Source organism: Gigantopelta aegis, chromosome 9 (assembly GCF_016097555.1).
Source record: "Gigantopelta aegis isolate Gae_Host chromosome 9, Gae_host_genome, whole genome shotgun sequence".
In the NCBI taxonomy this organism is placed as follows: domain Eukaryota; kingdom Metazoa; phylum Mollusca; class Gastropoda; order Neomphalida; family Peltospiridae; genus Gigantopelta; species Gigantopelta aegis.
The window spans coordinates 28,212,841-28,225,079 of NC_054707.1; the positions used below are offsets into that span (position 1 = coordinate 28,212,841).

The following is a 12,239-nucleotide window of genomic DNA, read 5'->3' on the forward strand; positions in this document are numbered from 1 at the left end:
CTGGATCGCTGTTGCCTCCTCAGCTGTTGTATGCAGGTAAAACACCTGTTTGCCATCCCCGATTCACCTTTCCAGATGAGTGGGACATTCACCACACTGACAACCACTGGAGCAACGAGGCAAGCATGGTTCGTTATGTTGAGATGGTGCACTCGCTGTTTATGGGGAAAACAAAGAAAGAATTGGGACTGTCATCTGGTCAAAAAAACCTGTTGCAATATTTGACGTTTTCCGTGCTTATCAAAGTGAAAGTGTGTTGAATGCGTTGAAAAAAGGCAACATCGTCCATGTGTTAGTGCCTGCAGGTTGTACCGGAGAATTGCAGCCCATGGACTTCAGCGTGAATGGTGATTTCAAAGTGGGTATGAAGGCCCGTTTTACAGTGGCTGAAAGTTTAAAGCAGGTTGCTGATCCAAATAATGTCATATCTAGTGGTTCAAATCTCGATAGTAAGGTTGATTCACTGCTTTCTCTTCAGACATGATTCAAAGTGGGTGGAAAATAGCCGGCAGTGTTTTTGCCAGAAAGAAATTTTTGGGTATGGCATTATGGAATTGAATGCAAACTGTGTCAGATACCATGGCCTCCCCCAGAAAGAAAATGGGTTAATTTTAGGGTTAGGGTCAAGAAAATCATAGAGTAATGGTAAGAGAAATTAATTTTGTCAAAAAGTTAACTTAAAAAAATAAAATCTGCCAAATTTTTGGGTATGGCACAATACCCGTTTTACCCTCTGGCAGAAACCCTGGACTTACAGATACCATTGCTAGTGCGCAAGCTCTGTTCCAGTGAGATTCGGGATGAACAATTTACTTAAAAACTATGTTTTATTTATTACATGAATTTATTGACATAAACAATTCGTTTTAAAATAGTCAACTATTTTGCTGTTAATTTATTTTTAAAAATACTATATTCATACTTATTACCTTTATTGGGGGAAAAAAAAAAAAAATGCATCAAGTAATTATTGCGTTGATGTGTTTGTCACATTTTTCACATTAATTTCTTGCTCGCATTAATTTCATGATTTACACTTGTTAAAATATCTCCATTAATGTGTGAAGAAAATCCCAGAGAATCACCGATGCCTACATCAGGTCTTTTAGAACGTTAAAAATCCACAAGTCATGGGTTCATAGATTTTCAAAATCCACTAGCGTTACATCTTTATGTACCATACATTTGTACTAATTACACAAAAAGTAAGAACAAAAGCCAAATATGGCCAAAACACTTTTTAATTGGCATGTGTATTTAGACTGTGCATGTGTATGGTTGATCTGAGATCAAGATGATGGTTTAACGAACACAAAATGCATGCAGATCTATTCATATATAATTATATGATTTACTCTATTCTGATTGGATGACATCACTTAAAAACCAGATGTTATCCTTCGATAAACCGCAGAAAATTACCATCAATACATCAAATGTTATGTCATAATGACATCTGTAAAACATGTCTTGGAAAGGACTTTAGAAACTAAGTTGTGTTTGTAATTATAATAATTTGTGAATTTATCGATGTATAACAGTCAAAAATGGTATAAAATCGTGCAACATAGCAAACCAATTTTATACTATTTTTTACTGTTATACATAGATAATTTCATAAAAAATTACAAACAATTCTTATATAAGTATTAGTTTGTGTAATTTACAATAGAAGAACATGCAAAATGCATTTGTTTTCCTTCTTTTGTCTCATTTGTCCATGGCCTTTGATGTACCAGTTGTGGGTCACTGGTTGGGAATTCGTCAAGCAGCTCAGGCAAATGCTATACCACCATGCTACATCTTGCCCTCAAATAAAAAAAAAAGACTGACTGTTCTTTCCAAACTCTTAAGTTATAATATATTTCTGTTTTCAAACTTGTTTGAAGCCATCTATGTGCCTTCACAAAAAAACAAAACAAGAGTTACCAGGAGTTTGATGGAAAACCATATCTATATTAATGAATATGTTACGGGTATAGTTCAAGTCTAATTAACTGAAATGTTTGCAATGGGTTTGTTTTGGACCAACTACCATCCCAAGTCGTTCCTATAGATGTGGTTTGATGGTCCTGTATGCATCTGTATGCAAGATATGGTCCGGATTTACTGTTATGTGCAGTAGATCGTGAAAAGTAGGTCACAGTACATAGTAATAGTACACAACACACCGCCATCCCAAGTTGTTCTTACATGTGAGATCTGATGGTCCTGTATGCAAGATGTGGTCCGGACAAAGAAACATTAACAGACAAACGTATTTACGGACGGACAACGCCATACAATAATACTACCCATCATAGATGGGAGCGCATAAAAACTGGAGACCAATGATTTCAACCCCTAATTAACATACCTTCCTTTCCTTCTTTTCGTCCCGAGTTTCAACCCTAGTAGGTGGTGGTGTGTCTTTGGGATCCTGAAAGTAAAGTACAATTATCATAAATTGCTTATACTAAACAACAGGGAACATTTTGTTTAGTATTGCAGTGACTGCTGTTTGTAAAATCTTCAGGAGCTAAAAAAAATACCCTGAATTTTTTTTTTGCGAGTCATTGCTCTCCTCAGAAATTAGCATACCGTAATTGTTATTATGTAAATGTCACCAAACTGATAATAATATTCAACAATAAAATTAATATCTGTTCATGTTTCACTGTCATTTATAATTATACTAACCATCCTTACTTTTCATTTTAGTCTGTTAACAAGTTTACCACTAATAATCATCAAACAAATATTAATTTAATCACTGTCATTTTGAAGTTTTAACTGCTCATAAATAATTAATTACTAACCATTCTCACTGATTAACTTTATGACTATCACTATATAACAACTACTGTCAAACAGTTAATTATTAATCATTATTCTTTTGAAGTTTTCACTGACATCAGGTGTAAATGTACGCGACAAATTCGGCAAATGCTAATTTCTGCCCCCTGACAACACGCGAACATTTTGAAAGTAAAACTTTTCAGGGGTGCAGAATTGGAAAATATTTCACTAGCCTGCCAGACCAGAATGTACTAGTCCAGCAGCCTAGAAAATATACTTTTGTTCACCAATATTTTAATATAAATTTATTTTTTTAATAACAAAAACATTAAGGACACCTGGTAAGTTATTAACATCACGTGGCAAAATAACGAAATTGACAAATCAATACATGTTGAAATTTTCTGATCAAGACTACGTTATTCACATTTCTTTCATATGATTTACAAAATTTGCATATCGCCAACACTTTCAATGTAAATAAATCATTTTTAGGAACTATTGACCTTTGACAGACCCATTTTCTGGGAAATAGGCTAAATTGGAACCACCATCAAAACGGAACCATTTTTGTTGGCGAAAACAAAAATAATTTGGCTATAATGGCACCTCAATGTAATGGTGAGAATGATACTTTTATTGAAGATATTATCGTTCGTATAATGATACTGTTTTAGCCATACATTTTTGGGGATTCCGTTTTAGCCATATAGCTATAGATTGTGGTGCTATTTCAGCCAACGCTAGGTTCCATTTTATACAGTTTGGTTCCATTTTCATTTGGGGCCGTTTTGGCATGGTTCTGTTTTCACTATAACTGGAATGTCGCGCTTGCTCAGTTCTGAACTCCAAAGTCGTCTATTGGCAATGCGGTGCATGTATGACATCCTTCATCTAAATCATCTGGAGATGACAACTTAGGTCCACGAATACTTAAGTTAGGTGCCTTGGCAATTGCTTCTTTGTTAACATTTATTTTTAACAAAATAATAGACAATGTTTTAAAAATGCTAAAGTTACTCCAATTTTCAAGACTGGTGACAAAACTGAAGCTACAAATTATAGGCCAATATCTGTATTGCCAACACTGTCCATATTAATAGAAAAACATATCTCCATGCAATTTTATGATTACTTAACAAAATTTAACCTTTTACACTCATCTCAATCAGGTTTTAGACCAAAACACTCATGCCAAACAGCACTTATTGATATAACTGATAAATGGTTACATGAAATGAATGAAGGAAATCTAAATGGAGTCATATTTCTTGATTTCAAAAAAGCTTTTGATGTTGTGGACCATTCAATTCTGATTCAAAAGTTAAACATTTATGGCTGCAAAGGGAATTCTCTTAACTTGTTCCAATCTTATTTAACTAACAGGACACAGCAAGTCACTATAGGAATGGCAACATCAGAACCTAAATCCATTATTTATGGTGTTCCACAGGGTTCCATACTAGGACCTCTTCTATTTATACTGTACATAAATGATCTTCCACTATACATTGAACATTGTACCACAAGTATGTATGCAGATGATTCAACAATGTTCATGTCAGGGAAAACTGTTACTCAAATTCAAGATAAACTACAGCAAGATCTGAATATATAGTGTAGAAAAATGGTGTTCCTATAATAAAATGTTCATAAACACAAAAAAGACCAAATATATGACTATAGGAACAAGACAAAAAGTTACAATCCAAAATGATATTTCTCTTATAATAAATTCAGAACGTCTGCAACACACTGAATGCGAAAAACTTTTAGGAATTAAAGTTGATAATAATTTAAAATGGACAAATCAGGTTAAACATGTGTGTTCCCTGATCTCTAAACGTCTGTATCTGTTACCAAAAATCATTAGGTATTTAAATTTAGATGCAAGAAAACTTTTCTACAATGGGTATATTTTACCACTCATCGATTACTGCTGTGTAATTTGGGGAAGCTGTAATCAGGATGGATTAGAACGTTTACTAAAACTGCAAAAGAGAGCTGCAAGGATGATATTAGATGTAGATCCTATTACTCCATCTGCCCCACTATTTAAACAGTTAAAATGGATGACAATGGAAACACGAATCCACTATCACAAATGTTTACAAATTTATAAATGTCTATACAATGAAGCCCCAAACTATCTTTCAAACTTATTAATATATGTTGGAGAAAACAATCCCTACAACCTTCGAAATGTAGAGGATAGAAATCTATTAATTCCAAAACCTAAAATGTCTTTATTTAAACATGCTTTCAGTTACTCTGGACCAGTACTTTGGAATAAATTGCCTAAAGCTATACGATCATCGCCAAATACTGCTGTTTTTAAATATAGACTCAAGAAATATTTTCTAAAATAATATCATTTGTACATATGTTTATTGCCATATATGTATTTTCTATTTGTTCATAAATGTATGCATTGTAATTCTGTATTGTTTGTACCTGAGGGCCTCAGGGAAGATTAGCTTTTGCTAACTGTGTTACCCTCACTAAATAAAGAATTTATTATTATTATTATTATTCTAAACCGTTTGTTTGTATGGTTTGGAATTATTGCATGGCTGATGCGGAGACGCAGATTCAATGCAAAATAAATAAAATTATAATACAATCAATCAGAAAAAGATAGATCGCCTGTCGAAATGGTAGTTGCATTTTTTAAAACTCGTACATCAGAATTTTTACTCGCATTTGGCGAGCAGGCAAGTACTTTTTGCACCATTGTAAAACCAATAATCAAATATAACAGGTAAATAAACATAGCAATATCGTTTTATTTTGACATTGGTTACAATTAATTTTCTAGACTGCTACAAAACCAACACACCTCACCCGCCCATTCTGCAAATTCGTGATAATTCGGAACACCTTGGCTGACGAATAGAAATGAGCCGAAGTGTTCCGAATTATTGGAATATTCCGATAGACAGTATGACTTCCATTTACATACATCCAGTGAGAACAGTTGATACATATTATATTAAGGAAGACACACTGTTTTCTTTTTCTGAAAGAAAGCTTTTGGTTTCATTTTTAATTTCTAAAAAATTATACAAGTGAACACTATTACATTTTCACCTTGCAAATTTGTTATGGGGAGCGGTTTTTTTGTGTGCCGAGGTATGATTTACAGGCATGGGAGACAGTCACTGCATACCACGGACTTTGATATACCAGCCATGGTGCACTCACTGGAACGAGAAATGGGTCCACTGATAGGGATCGATCCCACACCGACCATGCATCAAGCAAATGCAGTACCATTGGGCTACGTCCAGACCCAGTTAAAGCTTTGAATACGACAGAAAATTAGTATAACAGTACAAAAGAAAATATAATTTTTGGCTTTAAGACGAGTAATAATTACATTAATTTAGAAAATTTGTTTCTAATTTTCATTATTATTCATACTTACCTAGTACTAGCACAACAACAATGCTATACAACCCGAGTCATCTCCTCCACTGCAGAAATGTCTTCCCTTGCCGGATGTATATCCATATCCGCGCATGGGCAGACCATCGTCCTCGATTCAAAGTTCGTAATGACTGAATCCAGGGAAGACCTCCTAGGGGCAGGTAGGAGGTTACCGTTGTTGTGCTAGTACTAGGTAAGTATGAATAATAATGAAAATTAGAAACAAATTTTCAAATAGTCTTATTCAACTTACTGTACTAGCACAACAACAATGCTATAACGGACGTGATTTAACACCGTTAGAGCACGTGAATTCAACATTAATGGCAGAAGGTAAGAAAATACGAGGACTTACCCATTTGACCAACGTGAATCGTCTCAAGTAATGACAAGGTGTAAGACAACCAAGACATACGAGGTATAAAAGTCTAAGTGACTATTAATTATCAATACCCAAACTGATAAACATCTTCCACCCCCCGCGTGAGGCAAAACAATCTCACAGGTAAAAGGAAAACACTAGACTGCCCAAGATAGCAACCACACCCTTTCCCGAAAAGGTAGCTCAACTATCTCCCGACACGACCTGTATGAGATGCCTACTGGAATAGAGGTCTCCCTCGTCTCGTGGCTCGTCGTACAGAAACAACTTGCTGACCAGCAATCACCGACTGGATCACCGAATGTATGTCGACCCTTCCACACTCCTGCATTCATCACCTTAATAATATCCAAGGAATCGTGAAAATTCAGGGAAGCTGAGATCGCTCGAATCTCATGAGGCCGAACTGAGAAGTTCCGCAGAACATGATCTCCTGCCGTCTCATACGCCAGCTTGATGGTTGCAGCAATCCATCGAGACAAAGCATTCTTAGTAATGTCTCCCGGCTGTTTAGTGTAAGAAATAAACAGCCTCTTCTTCCCACCATGAAGAAGTGTAGTACGATGCAAATAATACTTTAATGCCCTGACCGGACAAAGGAGACGGTCAGAATTATCAGAAGGCAAAGTACGAGACAAACTTTGAATGATTGCCAGAGGAAACTCCTCTCCTGGCCCCTGGTTCTTAGCCACAAAGATGGGATCAGTCTGCAACGTAACCGACCCATCAGGGTTATAATCTACCATATCATGCAAGAAAGCATGAATCTCACTAATACGGCGACAAACAGCGAGAGAGACCAGGAAAAGTGTCTTCCAAGTCAAAAGTCGAAGAGTGGCAAACCGCAATGGCTCATAAGGCAGACCCTCGAGTGCACGAAGAACCAGAAAGATGTCCCATTTTGGCAAAATGGAAGGCCTCTCAACCGTGGATTGCAAAGATTTGAATAAATCATGCAATACGAGATTCGTGGAAAAGTCTGTCCGACCACACTGCCTAAGAGTAGTGAAGATGGAAGGACAATGACTTTTGACTGTCTGAACTTTAAGCTTCCTTTCTTGGATCAAGGCCAGAAAGTATTCAGCTAAGTCATTGACAGTAGGTGACAAGGGATTGAAATCCCGTTCACCTGCTCAACGAACCCAAGCACTCCAGTGGAATTGATAAACTCGCTCAGTTGACCAGCGCTTCGAAGAGGAGACGAGTTCAGTATTCGTTCCGAAAAGCCTGCGCCTCACAAGGAAAGCAGATCCGGAAAAAATGCTATGAAGAACCAGAAAGATGTCCCATTTTGGCAAAATGGAAGGCCTCTCAACCGTGGATTGCAAAGATTTGAATAAATCATGCAATACGAGATTTGTGGAAAAGTCTGTCCGACCACACTGCCTAAGAGTAGTGAAGATGGAAGAACAATGACTTTTGACTGTCTGAACTTTAAGCTTCCTTTCCTGGACCAAGGCCAGAAAGTATTCAGCTAAGTCATTGACAGTAGGTGACAAGGGATTGAAATCCCGTTCACCTGCTCAACGAACCCAAGCACTCCAGTGGAATTGATAAACTCGCTCAGTTGACCAGCGCTTCGAAGAGGAGACGAGTTCAGTAATTCGTTCCGAAAAGCCTCTGCCTCACAAGGAAAGCAGATCCGGAAAAAATGCTATGAAGAACCAGAAAGATGTCCCATTTTGGCAAAATGGAAGGCCTCTCAACCGTGGATTGCAAAGATTTGAATAAATCATGCAATACGAGATTTGTGGAAAAGTCTGTCCGACCACACTGCCTAAGAGTAGTGAAGATGGAAGAACAATGACTTTTGACTGTCTGAACTTTAAGCTTCCTTTCCTGGACCAAGGCCAGAAAGTATTCAGCTACGTCATTGACAGTAGGTGATAAGGGATCAAAATCCTGTTCACCTGCCCAACGAACCCAAGCGCTCCAGTGGCATTGGTAAACTCACTCAGTTGACCGGTGCTTCGAAGAGGAGACAAGTTCAGCAATTCTTTCCGAAAAGCCTCCGCCTCACAGGGAAAACTCGACAACCTCCACGTGTGAAGCTGGAAGACCTCCGGCTTCAGGTGCCACACCGGCTGCCACAGCCGCTGGCTGAGCAGATCTGGAAGGGGTCGCAAGCGCGCCGGCTCCTGCACTAACAGTGACAGAAGCTGAGGAAACCATGGTTGGGCTGCCCAACCCGGCGCCACGAGTGTCACTCGACATGGTTGCATTCCGACCTTGGCCAGAACCTTGCTGAGTAAGACTGGGGGCGGGAAGGCATACAGATCCAACCCCGTCCAGTCCATACTCAACGCATCGTACTCCAGAGCCAGAGTATCGGGAACCGGTGACACAAACACTGATAACTGGTGGTTCAGCCTGGTCGCGAACATATCCACTTGTGGACTCCCCCACAATAGCAGAATCCTGCCCGCAACCACCTTGTGCAACATCCACTCTGTTTGGACAGGTGAACGACGACTGAAGGTGTCTGCCAAGACGTTGACTGAAGAGGGAATGTGTTTTGCCGTCAACACAATCCCCCACTGATTGCACAATTCCTGGATCTCCAAGGCCCTGTGACTCAGTGACTCGGACTTGATGCCACCCCAACGATTGAGGTATGCGACGACTGCAGTGTAGTCGCACCTCAACAAAATTCTATGACGTCGAATAATGCTCCGAAACTGGATGCAAGCCCGGCGAACGGCTTCCATCTCCAACAGATTGATATGGAGGCTCCTTTCGAAGGCATTCCACACACCTGACAAATGTTGATCCCCAAGATGTGCACCATACCCCTCTAGGGAAGCATCGGTGAACAGGACCAACTCCGGAGCAAGAAGGTGTAAGGGAATAACCTGGGACAAGCACTTGTCGATCGGACACTCTCGGATCGTCTGCACGAACCAAGGCCTAACCGGAATCAACGTATCCCAACAACGGTCATCCCACACACATGAGAGATGCCACTGGAAAGGTCTCTTGAATCGTCTGAACCGCACATTCAATGCAGCCAACGACTCGAGATGTCCCAACAACCCGTGCAGTGTGCACACCGAAATGCGCTGCTCCTGAGAAAGACGCTGAGCCAGCGCTGTGAAATTCTGGAGGCATGCATCCGTCGGTCGAACGGATGCCTCCACAAGGTTGAAGACAACTCTGAGATACGTGAAAACCTGACTTCACCAGCTCCAACTTCACCCAGTTGGGAATAAATCCCAAAGGAAGTATCATGTCGATGACCAGACTCACGCCTGTCAGACATGCCTGCTGAGACGAAGCTGGAATCAACCAGTCGTCCAAGTAGTTGTGCATGCGAATGCCCAACAAATGCACACGGCCTACCACAGCCGTGACTACGCGAGTAAAGGCGTGAGGACTCGTGGCCAATCCAAACAGCAGCATTTGAAACTCGTAAGCTTTGCCGTCGAATAGGAAGCGCAGGAACTTCCAAAAATCCCGATCAATCAGAACATGCAGGTAGGCGTCTTTCAGGTCGACTGACGCGACCCACTCCCCAACCTGGAGTAAAGCCCGAACAGACTGCACCGTCTCCATTTTCATGGAAGGAACGACCACAATGCATTCAGCGACTTGAGGTTGAGAATCGGTCTCCACTCGCCATTTTTCTTTTGGGCAAAGAACAAATGGGAGTAAAACCCCCGGGAGTCCAAATCCACCTGGTGGATGGCACCCTTGCCGAGAAACTCGGCAATCATCGTTTATTCCAGAACCCGTCTGTTGGACAGCGGCATTGGAGGCATCTGGGGAGAAGAAGTGAGAGGGGGAGCCGAAGAAAAGGGAATCCGATATCCCTCCTTGAGGACCGACAGAACCCATGGGTCCAGGTCTGGCAGGAGATGCCATTGTGGAAGAAAATGACGTAACCTGCCGCCCACGGGAACGTCTGCTAATGGCACCTCCATTAACAGTTGCCGGTCATCGCAACACCCTCACCCCAGTGGCTTACCACTCTTAGGGGCCGTGCTCTTAGCGGTAGCCTGAAAACGTGCTGCCCTGACGAGCACGATTCTGTTTGACAGGGGGTGGCGCCGTCCCAGATTGCCAAGTAGGAGCAGAAACCTTAGGATTTTGAACCCCCTCAAGAAAAGCTGGTTTCTTGGAGGAAGGCGGGCAAAACACAGCAACACCGGAACGGAGCTTACGAGCGTTACCAGGCTGGGGCAGGGGAACGAACTTGACAGACTCCTTATCCATGACGAGGCCGAAGTCCGACCCAAGGTCTCCCTCACTGACCGACTGCGAAAATATGTTTTCACAACACCGGTAGCCCGTAGCCCAGACAAGTAATGATCGCGTGGCAACAAGAGATTGTCTGCCCATAAACGCCCAGACATCTGGGCAATGTGATGCAATGCCTTCGCGGCAGCCGCCAAACAACCCTGAACCATCGGGGGAAGACTCTCCACAGCCTTATCCAACCCAAAAAGGAAGGTACCTAGATGGTTGTTCACCTGAAAGAGAAGTTTCTCCATCATCTCTAGGTCTCCGATGGCGACACGTACAAAAGACTCCGGACGACAATCAGTGTTAGCCCGAGGAGAAACAACTGCAGCATGGTTCAGGAAAGATGTGCCCAACTTTTGGTACGAAGTAGGGGCCACCAGCCACAAGTCCCACCTGCGGCGTAGCGAGGAGCCACAAGAGTTTTCAAACAAACTTTCTTGAAAACCTCCAGGCCGACCCCGGGACCAAAGGCTCCTGCCATCTATGCAAAGGATACCGCCGTGAACCTCTACCTCGGTCCGGCGAGGTAGGCAAAGCAGCGCCTAAAAAAGTCACCTATGCAAAGGATACCGCCGTGAACCTCTACCTCGGTCCGACGAGGTAGGCAAAGCAGCGCCTAAAAAAGTCACTGTCTCCCGCACACCCGGCGTAACCGATGGCGGAACCTCCAGAGCCGGCCCCTCCAGGTAAACATACACATAGGGAGGACTCCACAAGTCCTGCACCCAGTGTGCAACGTGAGGATCCGCCGCCCCCGACAGCATCCCCACCCTGCAACGAGCGGAACGTTGGATTCCGTAAAAAAAAAAAAACCCGACCGAGGCTGACATGGCGCTAGCCAATGCCGGCCCTGTCAACCGAACACCCCCGTCCGAACAGACGGGAGGGACGGCGCCCTCGAGCCACCTGACTCACCAAACTGGAGCCGCTCCAGTTGGCTTCCATCCACAGGATGGGAAAAAGGGGGAACCGCGGCGGCAGAAGCTACCGCAGCCTCCTTGCGCACAACCAGTGTTGACGCCACCTCCGCCGTCGGAGATACAGGTGCCTCTGTCGGAGCAGCCTCCCCGACAGGTAACCGATTCTCTGCTTCAGCCGAAGCAGATAACTTTAGTGAACCAGTGGCGCTGGCTGGCATCACTGAACCACTAGCAATGCCATCCAAATGGCAGTGTGAAGAGGAGGCGTTCTTACACCTACCACCCTTTCTCGCATGAACAGGGCCCCCGGACTTCTCGGAAGCCGGTGGCACCTCCGATTGGAGGACAACCCCCGAGGTTGCCTCCTCGCTCTTCTCTCCCTTTTTTTCTTCCGAACATCCCTCTTCCTGTCCGCCTCCCGGACCTGGCGACGAAATCTGGTCCAAATGGATGAAGGCCATGTCGCGCAAACCTTGCACTGTTGGTCA

General features: G+C 42.3%; 1 protein-coding gene across 1 annotated transcript in view; it reads right to left on the reverse strand.

The window, feature by feature from the left end:
• Nucleotides 1-12,239, reverse strand: part of LOC121380503 (U1 small nuclear ribonucleoprotein 70 kDa-like) — a 100,835-nt gene that overhangs the window by 62,963 nt on the left and 25,633 nt on the right. Inside the window, exon 2 of the mRNA XM_041509332.1 lies at nucleotides 2,357-2,419. Within this exon, the coding sequence (XP_041365266.1) occupies nucleotides 2,357-2,419 (63 nt within the window). The remainder of the gene's footprint in view (nucleotides 1-2,356; nucleotides 2,420-12,239) is intronic.